We start from the raw sequence: 18,727 nt of genomic DNA, 5'->3' as shown, positions 1-18,727 counted from the left end.
TTTCAATGATTCCAGCAAAGGCGGCTGCCATGTCGAACAAGGCCATCGGCTTCCATTGAAACAGGAAAAAAAACGAGTGGGATGCATAGACTAACAAATAGTGGGATGTCTCGCTTCCTTTTCCGTCTCTGGTTTCAGAGATATTACAACAATAATGGTGGCTCCTGGGAAAAAAAATCATTTCACAAATAATTAATTTGACAGCGGTCTCATATTTGTATCTATACATTTTTATATACAATAATTTACATCTTCATTATCATGGTATTAGCATGGTCAATTTTTATTTTGAGTTACAGTATTTGCTAATTCCAATCATTTTCGCTCTATATATTGCAGTTCAAGTGTTGGTATAGGCCGCTGATCCTAGAACAGCCCTTACGATTAAGAATCTGGGCAAATGATAAGCCTGCATTGTGGCCTTACCCCCCTACACTACGTTATCGTCTGCCCCTCCGCTTGTGTGACGCGAGTCCCGCCTCCCTACCGCCCGCGTTATGCCCGCCTCCCTCCGTCTCTTCAGCGTCCCTTCCCCAGCGACAGAGCTAGGCTGTTAGTCCCCGACACCGAGCAATAATACTGACACCCGCGACTGACTGAAACCAAGGGGAAGATGGAGCACAGAGACCCTCATTTCAACATCTTGTTAGCTACTGATTCGTATAAGGTGAGTGGGCGACGCCGGTATGTTTAGTGCGACTGTGTGCGTGTGTTCAGTGTGAATTGAATTCTACCAGCCAAGGTGGTTGCATCCTCCAAGGCCATCGCGCTTGCCTTGGTCGCTTTCTGTGTCAGATCGCTAGGCCAAATGGGGAGGAGAGATGGTGGGCAGGTAGGAAAGGTAGTACCACATTCTGAAAGGATCCTTTTCCCCCCCTATTTTCATCTCGGATGACTGACGGAATGGCCACGGGCGAATCTACGCAGAGCTCACCTTTGCGCAGCTAGCTACGCTGGCTAGGCAGGCAGCTAACGAATGAGCAGAGGATATGTAGTCTGTGTGTTGTGAATGGGAACGCTGTAGCAGCTCATTTAAAAGGCGGCAGCTAGGTCAAGCAAGCGGTGAATTGAGCGGGTGATTTTTATTTTTGCTACCAAACCGAGGGAAGGCTAGCTTCTGCAAGAGACGTAGCTAACAGACCAACGTCTCTGGTGTTACTATCCATTTCCTTACTTTGGAAAAAAAAACTATGAAACAAAAGCGAAACTTTGGTAAGCCTTAGGATACGCTTTTCTTTGAAGAAGAATCAGCTGTCTGCTGATAGGTACAATTTATAGACCTTGCAGGCAGAAATGGTATAGTTATGACTGACTGCTTTTTGTCGAGTACAATACTACGAGAAATATAGTTATTTCCTTGTGGCCCCTTGCCCATGTCCTGTCATCCAAGCTGTCGTATCAACTGAATCTCTCACTCACAGGTCACAACACAGTACTGCATAGTCTTATTTTTATACCACTGTGGCACAACACTATTATATAAACATAGTGGAACTGATATGTTGTTTCCTCTTTACCAGATGGACAATAATAAAGGCTGCACAAAGCACATTAATCCTATTATATTTTAATGAGCCAGCATCAACTGTCAGAGCCGTGATGATGCTGTTCTCTGGACTTGTGTGTGTAGAGTGGCACAAAAACATCTGTCTGTTGGGCTCAATGCCATACAGTGACTCCTCAGCATCTGGAACTAGAGGGCCTGTGAGGATAGAGAAAGGGGGGGTGGGAAACTAAAGGCAGGGCGCAGGCTACTGTGACTGATACACCATAACATGATGGTGGGTAATAAAGGGTAATAAAGTAGGCCATAAAGTCCCTAACCGCTGTCCTAAAACCATGGAGAAATATTGGATTCTCAGAGTGTTCTGTCTTTGCCATGCAAAGCTTATACAAACTTTTGTTTCACAACCCCTGGTCTGGTAAAATACCCCCCAAAAAGTGAGAATTGTGAACAAAACAGAATGGAGTCAAACGGCTCCCAACATTAGCTTTAATCTTGGTCAATTGTGCTTCATGAAAATATTTAATTTAGTATTTCTCTCTCCTGTTGTGTCCCTAAATTCATTCACTGGCTGCTGGTTGGATCCATCCAGCAGCCAGTGACACTCGGAGCTCATCGCACGCAGGGGGCTCGTCTCTCTAGCAGAGCGCATGTCCCAGTGGACTGATTCCCAGGCCACCACTGATCGATCTAGGCACAGTTCTAGGATCAGCTAACCCATCGGGGGAGATGCAAAGCTGACATTTTGGTTCAATGGTTAGGTTACTGGTTAGTTCATGAGGTCTTGTGGGGGGCTAGTGAAGGATGGGACAACGTTGGTTAATAACCTAGGCCGAGCGACCTGTTGTGTAGGCTATGTCATTGTATGTGTCATTGTATGTGCAAGGCCAGTGCAGCCCGGAGGTACGGCGGGGAGAGGGTCAGAAGTAACACTGTTTTACAGCTGACTGAATTCCCGGAAAGTGTGAGAGAGATTGATTGTGTGCGTGCCCAGAGACGAGGACACAGGACTGTGCCAGCCAGATATGCCGCTGTGGAGAGGCCAGTGTAATTATATGTACATAGTAGTCGTGGCTAATCAATAAAAGCATCGTCGGCAGATTCTCTCATTACTCTGTGTTTGCGTTATTTACTGTTCTATCTGCCCCACAGCCCATCTCTCTGTCCCTCTCTCTTTTTTATAACTGTCCCCAATGTGCCCGTCCTCCTCCTTCTGTTCCACTTCTCTACACATACCTGGGTGTCCCAGGTGCACCTAGAGAGACTGAGATGTCACCAAAGCACCATTCAATCTCTTTAACTGTCATTTTATAGCCTGAAGTTATGATGTGTTTTATCCATGTCGTCTCCTCCATCTTTGCTCCAGGTGACGCACTACAAGCAGTACCCTCCCAACACCAGTAAAGTGTACTCCTACTTCGAGTGCCGCGAGAAGAGGGCCGACCCGACCAAGAACAGAAAAGTCAAGTATGAGACGACGGTCTTCTACGGCCTGCAGTACATCACCAACAAATACTTAAAAGGTAAGGATCGTATTGATGTCCTCATAATGCAAAATAAGACATCCAAGCCTGTATAAATAGCTCTTCTTTGAGTTAACATTCTCTACCACTAGGCCTTGATACTAGTCTGCAGAGTTGAAGTGAAGAGAGTGATCCTTCCTGTCTCTGCCAGCAGGAGAATCACTGTCATGTGATCAAGGCTAGCATATCTTTTAATAGGTGCTCAGATTAATTCTACACCGTGGACTGGCAGCATCTGAGGCTCTGTAGCATCTAGACTGAGCAGGGGAGAATCTCAGTTGCATTTGCTTGATTCCTCGCGTCCTCTCTCCACGTCTCCTTCTCAAAACCCATTGAATGAAATACTTTGAAAAGCAATACTTCCTTTCTGCCTCACTTGGAAGTTATGATTGATCAGTCCTCTTGCTGTGAAGATCTTACCTGAAGAGTGTGAGTGTGTGTGTGTGTCTGAATTGTCCTTGTTTTACTATACTTGTGAGGACTTCTGGTCCTTGCAAGGATAGTAAAACCAAACACACAAGGAAAAATGCTATTTTTGGCTAGGTTAGGCTTACAATTAGGGTTAAGTGCAGGGGTTTGGGGTTAAGATTAGGATAAGGGTTAGGGAAAATAGCATTTTAAATGAGAATCAATTGTTTGGTCTCCATAAGGATACAATGAGCTCTAAAAGTATTGGGATAGTGACAAATGTTTTGTTGTTTTGGCTCTGTACTTTGGATTTAAAATGATACAATGAAATTACAGCACTTTTTGTACATAGTCCCCCCATTTTGGGGACCAAAAGTATTAGGAAATATTCACTCATGTGTATTAAAGTAGTTAAAAGTTGAGTATTTGGTCCCGTATTCATAGCACACAAAGATTACATCAAGCTTGTGACTCCTACACACTTGTTGGATTCATTTGCTGTTGGTTTTGGTTGTGTTTCAAATAATTTTGTGCCCAATAGAAATTAATGGTAAATAATGTATTGTGTCATTTACAATAAAAGTGGCTCCAAAATGACACAATACATTATTTACCATTCATTTCTATTGGGCACAAAATCATCTGAAACACTACCAAAACAAACAGCAAATGAATCCAACAAGTCTGTAGAGTCGTAAGCGTGATGTAATCATTGTGTGTTAGGAATATGGGACCAAATACTCAACTTTAAATGACTTTCATCCGATGGGTTTTGAGAAGGAGGCGTGGAGAGAGGACTCAAGGAATCAAGGAAATGCGATTGAGATTCTCCCCTGGATCACGTTCCAATACTTTTTAAAAGGAATCCTTCCTTATGGTTGACCTAACGTCATTGGTTAGGATTTCACTACCCAGTAATGCCCGGTCAGCGATTACTCCACGGTAGGAAGTCAGGAAAAGAGGACGCCTTTTTTATTTTCACTGTATTTGAACAGGGTCTAGACTACAGCTCCTCCTCTGGCCATCAGTTATTGTAAAAGGAGCTTAGAGCCTCCTGTTGAGGCTTAGCTGGATGTCCCACCTTGGGCAGCCTCAGCCTAGACACTGATCCAAGCTCAGTTTCTCACTCCGTACCCTAATGGTGCCTGCTCCAAGGTTAGGATTCGTAGAAGGTTAAGCTTAGCTTAGAGCTGTGTTTATTCTCCCACACAGCATCAGAGAATGGAACTCAAAGTGATTTCACGGCGAGGCAGAGAGAGGTGCTGTAGAGAGCTTTAGGACTGGCGTGGACTGGAGACAAAGGAACATCTGCTCTTTGAGCCCCAGCAACACAAAGGGCAGCTGTGCTAAGGGCTACTAGCATTGATTCACTACAATGATACAGAGTTCTCCCCGCAAGAAGTAGCCTTAGAATAACATTTTCTTAACTTTGTTTTTTATTTGTCTTCAAATAACCTTTTTTTTTTTTTTAAATACCAGCATTGTTACTTTATTGCAACGGGGTCATATCAAGCACACGTTGGTGTGTGTGTGTAACTGTTAAGTTGTGGTTGTGTGTAGTTGTATGTGTAGCTGTATACGTTGTGTGTGTGTCCGTAGCCTGCAGCATGTTCTGCAGCAGGATAACGCCGCTCTGTAAGAGGGAGAGAGACGCTACTAATGTAATAGCACACGGATGGACTAGAGTTTGGAATTCCAATGCTTCTCTCTCTCTACTCCCCCTTCTTTTGCTCTCACAAACTGTCACATCTCTCTATCCGATACACTCCACTTGTTCACTGATGCTTCAACCATTTAACGGCTCTCTCTCTCCTTTCTCTATATATCTCTCTCCTTTCTCTATCTCTCTCTATCTCTCTATATATCTCTCTCTCCTTTCTCTATCTCTCTCTATCTCTCTATCTCTCTCCTTTCTCTATCTCTCTATATATCTCTCTATCTCTCTCCTTTCTCTATCTCTCTATATATCTCTCTATCTCTCTATATATCTCGCTCTCCTTTCTCTATCTCTCTCCTTTCTCTCTCTCTCCTTTCTCTCTCTCTCCTTTTTCTCTCTCTCTCCTTTTTCTCTCTCTCTCCTTTTTCTCTCTCTCTCCTTTTTCTCTCTCTCCTTTCTCTATCTCTCTCTCTCTCTCTGTCTTTCTTTCCTTCCTCTCCCTCCAGGGAAGGTGGTGACTCCAGAGAAGATCCAGGAAGCAAAAGAGGTCTACAGGGAACACTTCCAGGATGACGTCTTCAACGAGAAGGGCTGGAACTACATATTGGAGGTACACATACCAGTTTGTTTTACTACAGTGAGCTCCAAAAGTATTGGGACAGTTTTGCCTCTATATTCCAGCACTTTGGATTTGAAATTATACAATGACTATGAGGTTAAAGTGCTGACTGTCAGCTTTTCATTCATATCGGGTGAACCGTTTAGAAATTGCAGCACTTTTTGTTCATAGTCCCCCCATTTTAGGGGACCAGAAATATTGGGACAAATTCACTTATGTGTATTAAAGTAGTCAAAAGTTGAGTATTTCGTCCCATATTCCTAACACGCAATGACTACGTCAAGCTTGCAACTCTACAACCTTGTTGGATGCATTTTCTGTTTGTTTTGGTTGTGTTTCAGATTATTTTGTGCCCAATAGAAATGAATGGTAAATAATGTATTGTAATCATGGTAGCATCCACATTAATGTAGAAGTGTTTAGAAACATATTCTATTCTTATTTACAATAAAAGTGAATACAAAATGACATAATAGATTATTTACCAGTCCCCACGAGAACAGTAAAAACACACATCCACAAACAGGTTTCAGGTCAGATCTTCACAGCGAGAGGACTGAGGGAGAGGCCATAGAGATCACATTAGATGTTCTCTGAACTCTGACATCACTACCTAGTGGTAGACCTAGTACCCAATTAGGCCCACATCATGCTTCCCTATGAGTACCAGATGTTGAAAATACTGGGTTACTAGTGCTGATCAGGGTCACTTAAATTTGATTAGTGTCCTATTGCAATTTTTTCTCCATATAGAATTTTAAGATACTTAAAACATACTTTTATTTGACTAATATGATAAAGAAAATGGATCAGACCGTGGGCTTTAGGGTAAATGTTGTGTGTTAACTGCAATGCCTGCTGTAACGGGGTGGGTGTGGGTGTGTGTGTGTGTGTGTGTGTGTGTGTGTGTGTTGCAGAAGTATGACGGCCACCTACCCATAGAGATCAAGGCGGTGCCTGAGGGAAGTGTGATCCCACGGGGTAACGTCCTCTTCACCGTGGAGAGCACCGACCCAGAATGCTACTGGCTCACCAACTGGGTGGAGGTGAGTGTCAGTGGGGGGGGAGCGGCAGCCATTTTGGAACGGAGTGGATTTCCATGGCATTATTGAATGCAGAATCGGTCAGGTTAGAGGTAGGTTAGGTCTCTCCATCAATGTGACTGGATTGGGTCCTTCCTGTCTGTTCCAAATGACTCCTTAGAGTCAGTGGGGCTTTCGGAGACTGCCTGATCTAAAATAAATTATAATATTTATTTAACTTCACTCCTCACTGACCAAGGCCCTGCCCGTAGAGCACACCACACAACACTGCCACAGTGACTCTACGCTTTTTAATTCACTTCTGATGAGAGCCATCAGTCTCTCTATCTGTAAACAACCTCCTCACGTATCCTGCATCTCTCTGTCTATCCTGGAGTGTTACTAGCTAGCTTCTCTGACTAGGATGGTTTCTATGGGTGCTGCATCACAAATGGCACCCTATTCCCTAGGGGTGAAACGGTTCACAACACTCACGGTTCGGTACGATACGGTACAGTGGTGTCACGGTTTGGTACGGTTTCGATACGTCGACAAAATAAATGCCTGAGAAATATGTCATTTGTATTTAGATTTTCCATTTATTATAATAGTGAACATGGGTAGCTTGAATTCCCAGGAGCATATGGAAACAAAGGGACATCAAAAACCAGCAGTGCCTGGCTTATAACATGAAATAAAAGTCATTTAAAACAGAATTTCAACAAGAGTGCATAGTCCAGCAGCATATATAAAAATTAAGTCACATAGCAGTGACTTAAACAAAATAGGACCATTTGAGACTGGTTACTTGAAAGAAAGATTAATGATCAGATTTTCTAGTTTTTCTTTAAGAAGATTAGTCTATCCATATTATCTGCGGTGAGCACAGATCGGCTTGCTGTGACAATGCCAGCCGCTGTGGAGAATAGCCTCTCGCTAGGGACAGAGGTCCCAGGCACAGCCAGGTAGCGCCTTGCTAACATGGCAACATGAGGGTATATTAAATCTTTGGTCTGTAAGTGGATCAGCATCCAGGGGAATACAGTCCACTTCCCTGTATGAGGTCACCTCCTCCTCTATGACCCTGACCTTTGACTTGGTTCCCTGTTCCTGGGTCGTGAACAAACTCCTGCCGTCTCTGGAGAGGGGTTGGCTCCTGTGGTATCTGTGGCTTGACCCTGCAGAATTAAATTACATGAAAATTACTATCTCTGAAGTGGCTTTAAAAATATGATTTGTTCTTAGAAATATATATCAGACACTATTATTACAATTACTACTTTATAATTAATTGTTAAATCACTAATTAATAAATGTCATATTTAACAAAATAAATACAATACCTGTTGTATATTGGTCACAATCTCTGCTGTGAGTTCATTGTAGACTCTCAGACGAGCAGCAGCATCCAGGTGCAGCAGGGACTTGAACCGGGAGTCCAAAGCGGTGCTCTTGTGTAAGAAGTCTTGAACACCAGGGTCAGCATATCTAGGCTCCAGGTTAACTCTGATTAGCAGTCTCTTGACATCCCTTACTGCGGGTTCATCTTCATCAGATGCCACCATTGATTTCAGGATCACTGTTTTCATAGGCAGGACCATGGAAGCTGATGGAATGCTCTCAGTGCATATCAGCGGTGTGACTGTTTTGAGAGGTCGGCACACTTTGATAAGACTAGCAGAGGAAGTTAGGTCATTTTCAGACTAGGTCACTATCTTTGACATTCTTCCTCACAGCTAGATCAGTCAGTGTAGAACACACCGCAGCTTTCTGCTCAAGGTATCTCTCAGCCATGTCATGGCTTGAATTCCATCTAGTAGGGACATCTTGGATTAGTTTGTGGTTTGGCAGCTCCAGCATCTCCTGTTTTGTCTTGAAAACACGTGCAGCAGTCGTGCTTTTATGAAAGAAGGATACCAGCTTCCTGGTCTTTGCTCGGAGGCGAGAGATTGGATTCACTGACGTTGCTTTTTGAGCTGTTAGGATGCTTCGCTCACGTTATTAATCTATCTGTGGCCCCAATCCAGCCCCTGCAACTGCATTCACAATATTTCGAGCGTTGTCACAGGAATCGTTACATTATCCCTCTCCAACTTCCACACTGCAACTACTTCCCTTAGCTCTTCCCCCAAGTTTACACTGGTGTGACTACACTCAAGGGGACGTGTTAGAAGGACATGGCTTGTAATCTCCCACTCTGCGGTAATGAAACGAGCCGTTACAGTAAGGGTAGCTCTAGAAGTCCAACTGTCTGTTGTTAGAGCAACAGACCTCGTTTCTGACAACTCTCTCACGTTGTTATTCTGTATGAGGCAGGTGTTCATGTCTGGGCAAAATGTGTACGGGGAAGGAATAGTGAAGCGCGGCTCGACCACTTTAAACATGTTTCCCATCGGCAATGAACAGCGCCTACATGTTGTAGACGTTGTTATCCACCACTCGTTGGCAATCCCCGTTATACTTTACAGGGAAACTGAAACGACGGTCTCTCGGCTCTGTTCTCGCTGGAGTGAAATAACTCATGAGCGAAGCTACAGACAACTATAAACAACTTTATTACTATGTGGATATTTTTCCCACGTTAATTTATACGCCATTGGTTTATTATTTTTTTACAATGAAATGTATTGTTCGCAGTGCGTACCGAACCGTGCATCGTGGACCCTGTACCGAAGGGTTCAGTACGAATACACGCACCGTTTCACCCCTACTATTCCCTATATAGCGCACTTATTTGACCTGAACCCCGTCTCCACCTCCTAGCAGTCGCTCTGCAGAATCACTGATCTACAAGTCATCTTGCCTCCCGGATGACTACTCATTTTGCGATCGAGATCAGTGAATCTGTGCGGTGTCTTTCTCAGGCCGATCTCCGTGAACGTGCAGAGTAGTTCTGCTGAAGAGCAGACGGTGGACTTGCTGGTCTGACACCATCACATGATCATATTAACAGTTGGTCGCCAACCGGTCGATCGCGACCTTCAAGGCATTCCTTGTCGATCACTAAACATTTCTGTAGAAAAGCCAACGATAAAGCCTTGCACTCCTTTAAAAAAAATGTTTTGTCTTGCACTGTTAGCAGTAGGTGCGCTTGGTTCAGAAGCCCTGCGCGGCGGGTAAGCAAAGTGTAACCATTTTGAACTATTTAATTTGTCTGAAGGGAGAGCTAAATCAAGTGGCCTTACTGGCTTGCCAACTGGATAGCTCAAATCACTGCCTATAACTTCCACGACCCCACAGAAAAGTTTGATACTAGTCTACGTGAGATTTCATACATTTTTTAAACCATGACCAGAGAGAGAGACTCAAAGAATACAGCAAAGAGATGTTGTTTTTATCAGTGAGTTAAAGTTTTTATTCATGACTGTCAACACTCTTTTTACTCAACACTTTTACAAAACATAAGAAGCGCTTCTCCTTACTTTAACTTGCGCTACAACCAGCACTGCAGCTGCAATGAATGAGTGGCCAAGTAAATCGATAGGCCTGTGTTTTTATTATTAATAAGCTCGTCGTGTCTATTTCAATATCGAGGAATATTTCACTTACTCCGGTCATAGGAACATGAATTTGTTCATGAATAATGCAGTGCGACTAGAGTTTCGCCGTAAGGTTTTAAGACGGTGTCCCCTTTCTCTGGTCAGCCTCACCTGAGGGTTGCTCCCTCCGAATCAGCTGTCTCCAGTAAAATAAAAAAAAGCAAACTATTTAAATTTACGCTCAGCTGTGCCTTGCAAGTTAATGTTCCATAGACTTACATTTTTTAAGTCACTTTTTTTTTCTTCTGAGCAGTGGATCAGGTTGGTGACCACTGTATTATACAGTATATCATGGTTTGGCTCTGTAAGCCCCATCCACACTACAGTGCTCAATGGCACCCCCCTCAGTCTCCACCTGGCATTACTGCTATAGATCACCACTGCGTCGGCATCGCTGCACGCGTCGAAATACAACCGGCGATATCGTAGGCCTGTATGGCTTCAGTTCCTTAAAGATAATTCATTTGTTTCGAGATGATTATAATCCTTTTCACATATTGCGTTGTAGTTTTTGGAGCTGTGGCTGGCAACGTCTTCTGGTAGCGTGTGAGAGGTCGGGTAACCCTGCATGTATAGATGTAGTGGTAACCTTCTAGGGGTTAACAAGGTGTTTCTGACCCTGTAGAGCGTACAGAGCACCCTGCACACACACGTACACACTCTCACGTACATACACACTACACAGCTCCTAGAGGGAGAAATATGACTAAACACACACTCGTACATGGGCGTGATAATATTGACTCGCCCGTTCAATGATGACTGGACTGAGACAAAGACCCAGGCATCTCTAGCTGCCAGTGGGCCACGGCTAAGTAACTCTGTCCTGGGCTTGCCGTGCGGGGAATCCCCCCCCCTCTCCCCCATCGAACCCAGTGTTGACTTGTGGATGTCCTGTCCCTGTCCCTTTCCCAGGGAATATGGGTCTAGCCCCTGAGCCTCCCAAACAGCCCACTTCCCCTTCACATAGCAGGATAAAGGGTCTGTCAAGAGGGTTGCTTTTGGGTTCATGTTCCAGCTCACTACACTGTGATGGGGTGACTGGTGGGTGTGGATGGGGCTGTGGTGGGGTCAGAGGGATTTTTCGGGTCCAGGGCAGGGACAGGCACACTACGGTTCAAGGAAAATGGAGGAGAGAGCGTAAGGAGCGGGATCAGGAGTGAATGAGAGGGAGGGAGGGATTAGAGAGGGGAGGATGGAGGGATGAGAGAAGGAGAGTGAAGGAAGATGGATGCAGGGAGATGGGAATGAGGGAGACTCTTTGAAAGCTCCAGACTTGGGCCCATTCTAGAATGGCCATCTACTTAACCACCTGCCCTTCTCCCCTCCTCCCTTCCAGACCATCCTTGTTCAGGTCTGGTACCCCATCACCGTGGCGACCAACTCCAGGGAGCAGAAGAAGATTCTGGCAAAGTACCTGCTGGAGACCTCTGGCAACCTGGACAAGCTGGAGTACAAGCTGCACGACTTCGGCTACAGGGGAGTCTCCTCACAAGAGGTAGAGGAACAGTGTGTGTGGGGGGGGGGGGGGGGGGGGGGGGGGCGTGGTGTTATATACAGTGCATTGGTAAAGTATTCAGACCCCTTGACTTTTTCCACATTTTGTTATGTTACATACAGCCTTATTCTAAAATTGATTAAGTAAAAAATGTTCCTCATTAATCTACACACAATACCCCATAATGACAAAGCGATTCTAAAAATGAAAAAAAACAGATACCTTATTTACATAAGTATTCAGACCCTTTGCTATGAGACTCAAAATTGAGCTCAGGTGCATCCTGTTTCTATTGATCCTTGAGATGTTTCTACAACTTGATTGGAGTCAACCTGTGGTAAATTCAATTGATTGGACATGATTTGGAGAAGCACACACCTGTCTATATAAGGTCCCATGTTGACAGTGCTTGTCAGAGCAAAAACCAAGCCATGAGATCGAAGGAATTGTCCGTAGAGCTCTGAGACAGGATTGTGTCGAGGCACAGATCTGGGGAGGGGTACCAAAATATTTCTGCAGCCTAGAAAGTCCCCAAGAACACAGTGGCCTCCATCATTCTTAAATTTAAGAAGTTTGGAACCACCAAGACTCTTCCTAGAGCTGGCAGCCCGGCCAAACTGAGCAATCAGGGGAGAAGGGCCTTGGTCAGAGAGGTGACCAAGAACTCGATGGTCACTCTGACAGATCTCCGGAGTTTGTCTGTGGAGATGGGAGAACCTTCCAGAAGGACAACCATCTCTGCAGCACTCCACCAATCAGGCCTTTATGGTAGAGGGGCCAGCCAGAGCCCGGACTTGAACCCGATCGAACAACTGACCTGAAAATAGCTGTGCAGCGACGCTCCCCATCCAACCTGACAGAGATTGAGAGGATCTGCAGAGAAGAATGGGAGAAACTCCCCAAATACAGGTGTGCCATGCTTGTAGCGTCATACCCAAGAAGACTCGAAGCTGTTATCTCTGCCAAAGGCGCTTCAACAAAGTATTGAGTAAAGGGTCTGAATACTTATTTAAATGTGATATTTCAGTTTTATTTTTTAAATACATTTGCAAAAATGTCTAAACCTGTTTTTGCTTTGTTGTTGTGTGTAGATTTGTAGATGTTTTTCAAATCCATTTTAGAACAAGGCTTTAATGTAACAAAAGGTGGGAAAAGTCAAGGGGTCTGAATACTGTGTGTGTGTGTGACATTTGACTCACCATCTCTCTTCCCCATTTTAGACGGCAGGTATCGGAGCCTCTGCCCACCTAGTGAACTTTAAGGGCACAGACACAGTGGCTGGCATCGGCGTGATTAAGAAGTACTACGGCACCAAAGACCCTGTGCCTGGCTTCTCTGTGCCCGCTGCGGAGCACAGGTAATGCAGTCAAGACACACAGTGACTACACAGTTAACACACTGACATATCTTACTTGGTCCCGAATCTTAGCCCCAGAAAGCAAGCAGGAGGGGATGGCTTTGGTATCCAAATATCAATTGCTATGCTTGTGTAGGCTATTGATAGCAGTGCATTCACACCACACACACACACACACACACACACACACACACACACACACACACACACACACACACACACAGGAGATGTACAGTACATCTCTAGCTGAGTTGGCTGTACCACTGTTCCACTGCACCGTTCATTTGCCCCGTTGGTTTCTGGGAGTTCGGCTCCAGAGGCCCTGGCCTGGTCACTGTGTTTACGGAATCACAACGGTCCGTTTTAGTTTCATCTTCCAGAGACTCCGCAGAGACACAGTCACATTCCTCTCCATATGATACACACAGTACTCGACCACCCCCCCACTCTCTGGGTTCTCCAAGGTGGTAGATATCAATGCATTTAGAGATACACTGCCTCACTTCTTTGCTAATACAGGTAGGCTTGATTTGATAGCATGAAATAAAGTTCAAATTGTAATTGAGACAAGGGTAATGCACAGATAGATTCAGAAAGAAATCGCTAGCTAGCTACAGTGCACTGTTGTGGACATGAGCTTCTGGAAGTCAAGTCTCTGCAAAGCGTTGATAAGGATGCCCTCTAGTGGTGGTAGTGCAGCTCTACGTGGATGAGTTCACAGGGAGAGGGATTTGGTTTTTTGTCGTCTTCAGTAGATCTGATAACTTTGTATTCTCCCTCCTTCTCTCCAGCACCATCACTGCGTGGGGGAAGGACCACGAGCGAGATGCCTTTGAGCACATCGTGAGGCAGTTTCCCAACGTGCCCGTGTCTATCGTCAGCGACAGCTATGACATCTACAACGCCTGTGAGAAGATCTGGGGAGAAGACCTGAGGAGTCTCATTGAGTCCCGCAGCGCTGACGCCCCACTGGTGGTCCGCCCCGACTCAGGGAACCCCCTGGATACCGTACTGAAGGTAACACTAGGCCTAACTAAACCCTAAGTCAACCTTAAACTCCACATGGTCTGCCTGACTTAGTGAACCCTGTGGATAACGTACTGAAGGTAGGTCCCAATCAGGTCCTCTGAGAAAGATGCACACACATTCAACGTCCATGTTAATCTGCCATTTGATATAAGTGTAGTAGTAATAATAATAATAATATGCCATTTAGCAGATGCTTTTATCGTCATGCACACATACATTTTATGTACAGGTGGTCCCAGGAATCGAACCCACTATCCTAGTGTTGCAAGTCCCTTGCGCTACCAACTGCGCTACGGAGGGTGCATGATTTGGGTGGTATTTTGAGCCATGACCGGGTTTCTGTAGTTGAGATTGAGCCCTATGGAAGCCCTCTCAGTCGATGCTGTATGTTCCTCCCATACAGATTTAGCATTCTTAGTTTTAAATAGAAACATTGTGGTTCCTCTACTCAGGTGCTGGAGATCCTGGGGAAGAAGTTTATCCCTACAGAGAACTCCAAAGGCTACAAAGTTCTGCCGCCCTATATCAGAGTTATACAGGGGGACGGAGTGGACATCAACACCCTGCAAGAGGTACGCGCACACACACACACACACACACACACACACACACACACACACAGAGAAAGAGTGTCTGTTTTAACAGAGCGTGTATCTGTGTGTGTAGATCGTGGAGGGGATGAAGCAGCACAAGTGGAGCATTGAGAACATCGCCTTTGGCTCTGGAGGGGCTCTGCTGCAGAAACTGACCAGGGACCTGCTCAACTGCTCCTTCAAATGCAGCTACGTGGTCACCAACGGCCTGGGGGTGAGCAGAGCATTACACGCGTGCACACACACACACACACACACACACACACGCATACTATATTACAGTGGGGTCTTAAATGATTGACACTTTTGATAAAGATGAGCAGAAATGACTGTATAAAATCAATAATTCAAATACTGAGCTAAATTGTATGCAAAAAAAACATTTATAAATTATTTTATGCGAATATAATTGCTCAGAGAAAGAGATTTTGTTTAACAAGTAATACTTTTTTTTTTCCTCAAAAAGGTAGGGGTCAAAATGATTGACACCCTGTTTTCAATACCTCACCTTGCGAGAATAACGGCACTGAGAACGCATTGGGAGGGATCTTAGACCGTTCCTCTATACAGAATCCTTGCAGAGCCTTGATATCCTCGGTCTGTGCTTATGGACTGCTCTTTTCAATTCAAACCACAGGTTTTCAATGGGTTTTAAGTCCGGAGACTGAGATGGCCATTGCAAAATGTTGATTTTTGGTGTGTGCTTGGGGTTATTGTCTTGCTGGAAGATCCACTTGCGGCCAGGTTTCAGCAACCAGGTTTTTGGCTAAAATAACCTTAACCAGGTCCCCAGGATCAGATCCCCAGATCAATATAGCCCTGTAACATTAGAAATCCAACACCATATTTTACAATGGGATTCTTTTCTGCTCATGCGTTCTCATTTCGGCACCGAACCCACCACTGGTCTGCGTGGCCAAAGAGCTCTATTTTCAGGTCATCTGACCAAAGCACTGGTTCCAATTCAAGTGCCAATGCTGTTTAGCAAACATCATTTTTTGGATGAAAACAATCCGGTAGATGGATACACATCCTGCAGAAAGTGCAAGCATGTATTTGTTTACTACAATTCGGTTAATTATCAGTTTAATTGTTACATTTAATTCAGGCTTTTGTTCATTTGGACCATATGCAGGTCATATATATTTTAAACCTGTGCGGCTGGTAAACGTTTGAGTATACCCTACTAAATAAATGAATGCTATTTTTGCAGCCTATAGCCTATTTGATTCTGTGAGTTGTTTATGTAAGCTTCAATTAAACTATTTGATTATCGAGCAATATTCAATGTATGTCAGCTATAGGCTTTCATTGGGTAATTAGAAGACAATTATTTTCAAAGCAATTTTGAGTTGACAGTGAGATATAAGAAGATAAGGTTCTTGATTCATGGCATGGTTTCCTTTTATCCAAATGTTGAATAGACATGCAGACAAATCAGTTCATACAGGATAGGGGAATAGCCTATAGTACTCTGGAGTCAATAATTGAATAAATTATTATTTGGTGGGTGGGTCGAGTTGCGGAGAAAAATCTACCCTGATGTAAGGTGGGGCTCGGAATTGACGTGGCTGGCGAGGGCGGGTGCGTCTCCAAAAAACTGGCCCATGCAGGACTCTTATCAGACACACATCCATGCCTACCTTCACTGGAAGGAGAAGTGTAACTGTTTAACATTTGGTGTCAGGTGAATGTGTTCAAAGACCCGGTGGCGGACCCTAACAAAAGGTCAAAGAAAGGTCGTCTGTCTCTGCACCGGACAGCGAGCGGGGACTTTGTCACTCTGGAGGAGGGCAAGGGAGACCTGGAGGAGTATGGCGTGGTGAGTTGAGTCCACATATATCTTACTCCCACGTCAATGCATTCCAATAGCCTTTGTAAATTCATGTTTTAGTTATTGAGGTTAGTCAAATGTGACCCTTTGAGGTAAGTTAATTAGACTCTTCACTGACATTCATTTGTTCTTTTCCCTCCCTCTCCCTCCAGGACCTGTTACACACAGTGTTTCAGAATGGGAAAATTGTCAAGACGTACACATTCGATGACGTCAGAGACAATGCCAAGATAACGGACAGTGACCTCAAGGAGCTCCTCCACTGAGGGGTCGCTGACCCCTGAACCTCTGACCTCCATCACCCCACCGGAGGCGGCACATTGCCAATGACCCCCCCCCCCCCCCCGCCCACCCTCCCAGAAGCACTGTCCTCCACTGGAGAGGAGAGTAGACCCCCCCCCCCCCCCCACACACACACACACACACGTCCAAACCCACACCTGAGTGAAGGCCAAGGGATAGAGAAAGTAGTGAGTGAATGAGGTGAGCAAGAGAGTGAGGGAGGGAGTGAGTGAAACAAGTAAGTGATAAAGATAAAGGAAGTTGAGTGAGATAAATGAGAGCGAAAGAAAGCTAGAAAGAGATGTAAACGAACACACTGTCTGTACCCTGTGTTGTGTGTACAGAGCTGTTTAAAGTAATTCATAATCTATTTAGCATTGTCTTTTAGTGATGGATGGAATGATATCGTGGTATGGAAATCATCTAAACTGCGACTACGTTAGTGTTTATCTGACCAAGTGTCGCTATAAATTGATCACAGGAAAGGACATACTGTTTCTACTGGGTTCATGAAAGTTCCGGAACTTTGTGTGGTTCTAGAACTGAGAGGTGTATATGTTTAATGTTCCTGAGTGTGGATGTTTGTGTGTGCGTGCGTGCTGACAGTTTCTTCCTTTTTAAAGGAACGTTGTATTCCTTTATGCAAATGAATTTGCTGATCAGGGGAACACGTACTCTACCTTTTTTAAGTTGTTGGCCTTTTTTTTAAATACATTTTCCCTGGTTCTTTAGAAGACACTACCCACACGTGGGCAAGTCGCCATCTAGAAGCCAACTAATCATGTTGCTAAAACACTGTCTACGGAACTGCACGACACTCTGTCTGGAATGGAACCCTATTCCCTTTATAGTGCACTGTATAGGGAATAGGGTGCCATTTTGGATGCACACAGAGTCAAATCTCTCTCTTTGTGACTCCTTTTTTATTTGTGTGAAAGTACAAATATTTGTTACACATTTTTCTTTGCTTTAGAGAACAAGAAGGCATTTGTCTCTGATATTGAATTATGGGGAACATTTCCGTAGATCTTGATTTGACTATTTTGATACCGTCTTGGTTGGTTCTTACCTCAGAAATCATAATTTTGTTATGACAAAGGTAAATATTGCCAGAATATTTGCAGTAAATCTTCATATTCACAAGGATGTGGCCAAACTGTCTTCTCACGTGTGTATATATAACAACAGAATTATACTGCGAGAGGGCGTAGGGAGAAATGGTGTTATTATTATTTTTGTCTAATTCCCATTTTCTACCAGAATCATCCACACTGCTTGTTTGTTGTATGACATGTGTTATGTCAGCTTTTAGCAAATGTTTGTTTGTGTGTAGAGTAGTGTTAAAAAATGTGGGTAACTTTTCCAGAAACCCAGATTGAAAGATTCCAGGAATCAGGAAAGAATACGCAGGGAATCCAGAATCCTCCAAACAGGATTTCAGGATTACTGGAATTTTGCAATCCTAGTGTAGTCTTGTGTGAATGCTGTATTGAAAATAATACTTGTGAATTCTATTTTTGTTGTGTTATATGTTGGTTGTCCCATATTTTCTGATATTTTAAACTAACATTACTGTTGCAATGTCTACATATTAAAAGCACCATCCTGTCAATTTGAAATGTTTGATTGAATATATTTTTGGAAGTATTTTACCCCCTTTTTCTCCCCAATTTCGTGATACCCAATTACGATCTTGTCTGATCACTGCAACTCCCCAACGGGCTTGGGAGAGGCGAAGGTCGGCTCATGCATCCTCCGAAACAAGACCCGCCAAACCGCTTAACCCGGAAGCCAGCTGCACCAATGTGTTGGAGTAAACACCGCTTAACTGACAGCCTGTAGGTGCCCGGCCCGCCACAAGG

General features: G+C 44.3%; 1 protein-coding gene across 1 annotated transcript; it reads left to right on the top strand.

The window, feature by feature from the left end:
• The first annotated feature begins 473 nt into the window (after positions 1 to 473).
• Positions 474 to 18,484, top strand: LOC115180000 (nicotinamide phosphoribosyltransferase). The gene is made up of 11 exons (XM_029741834.1): positions 474 to 667; positions 2,871 to 3,027; positions 5,599 to 5,702; positions 6,629 to 6,757; positions 11,612 to 11,770; positions 12,991 to 13,127; positions 13,919 to 14,144; positions 14,609 to 14,728; positions 14,823 to 14,963; positions 16,437 to 16,571; positions 16,736 to 18,484. Exons 1-11 carry the CDS (start codon positions 614 to 616, stop codon positions 16,847 to 16,849), a joined length of 1,476 nt encoding a protein of 491 aa, XP_029597694.1. The 5' UTR covers positions 474 to 613; the 3' UTR covers positions 16,850 to 18,484.
• The last annotated feature ends 243 nt before the right edge of the window (positions 18,485 to 18,727 follow it).

Source organism: Salmo trutta, chromosome 40 (assembly GCF_901001165.1).
Source record: "Salmo trutta chromosome 40, fSalTru1.1, whole genome shotgun sequence".
Taxonomy (NCBI): Eukaryota; Metazoa; Chordata; class Actinopteri; order Salmoniformes; family Salmonidae; genus Salmo; species Salmo trutta.
Note: the sequence above shows the minus strand (reverse complement) of the source record. Positions and strands in the feature narration are given on the sequence as shown.

What these genes read in the sequence shown, in the direction of transcription:
- LOC115180000 (XM_029741834.1), top strand. Translation starts at nt 614, where the DNA reads ATGGAGCACAGAGACCCTCATTTCAACATCTTGTTAGCTACTGATTCG. An exon ending in GCTGGAACTACATATTGGAG is followed by an intron (nt 5,703 to 6,628) that starts GTACACATACCA and finishes TGTGTGTTGCAG; the next exon opens with AAGTATGACGGCCACCTACC. An exon ending in GTGCCCGCTGCGGAGCACAG is followed by an intron (nt 13,128 to 13,918) that starts GTAATGCAGTCA and finishes CCTTCTCTCCAG; the next exon opens with CACCATCACTGCGTGGGGGA.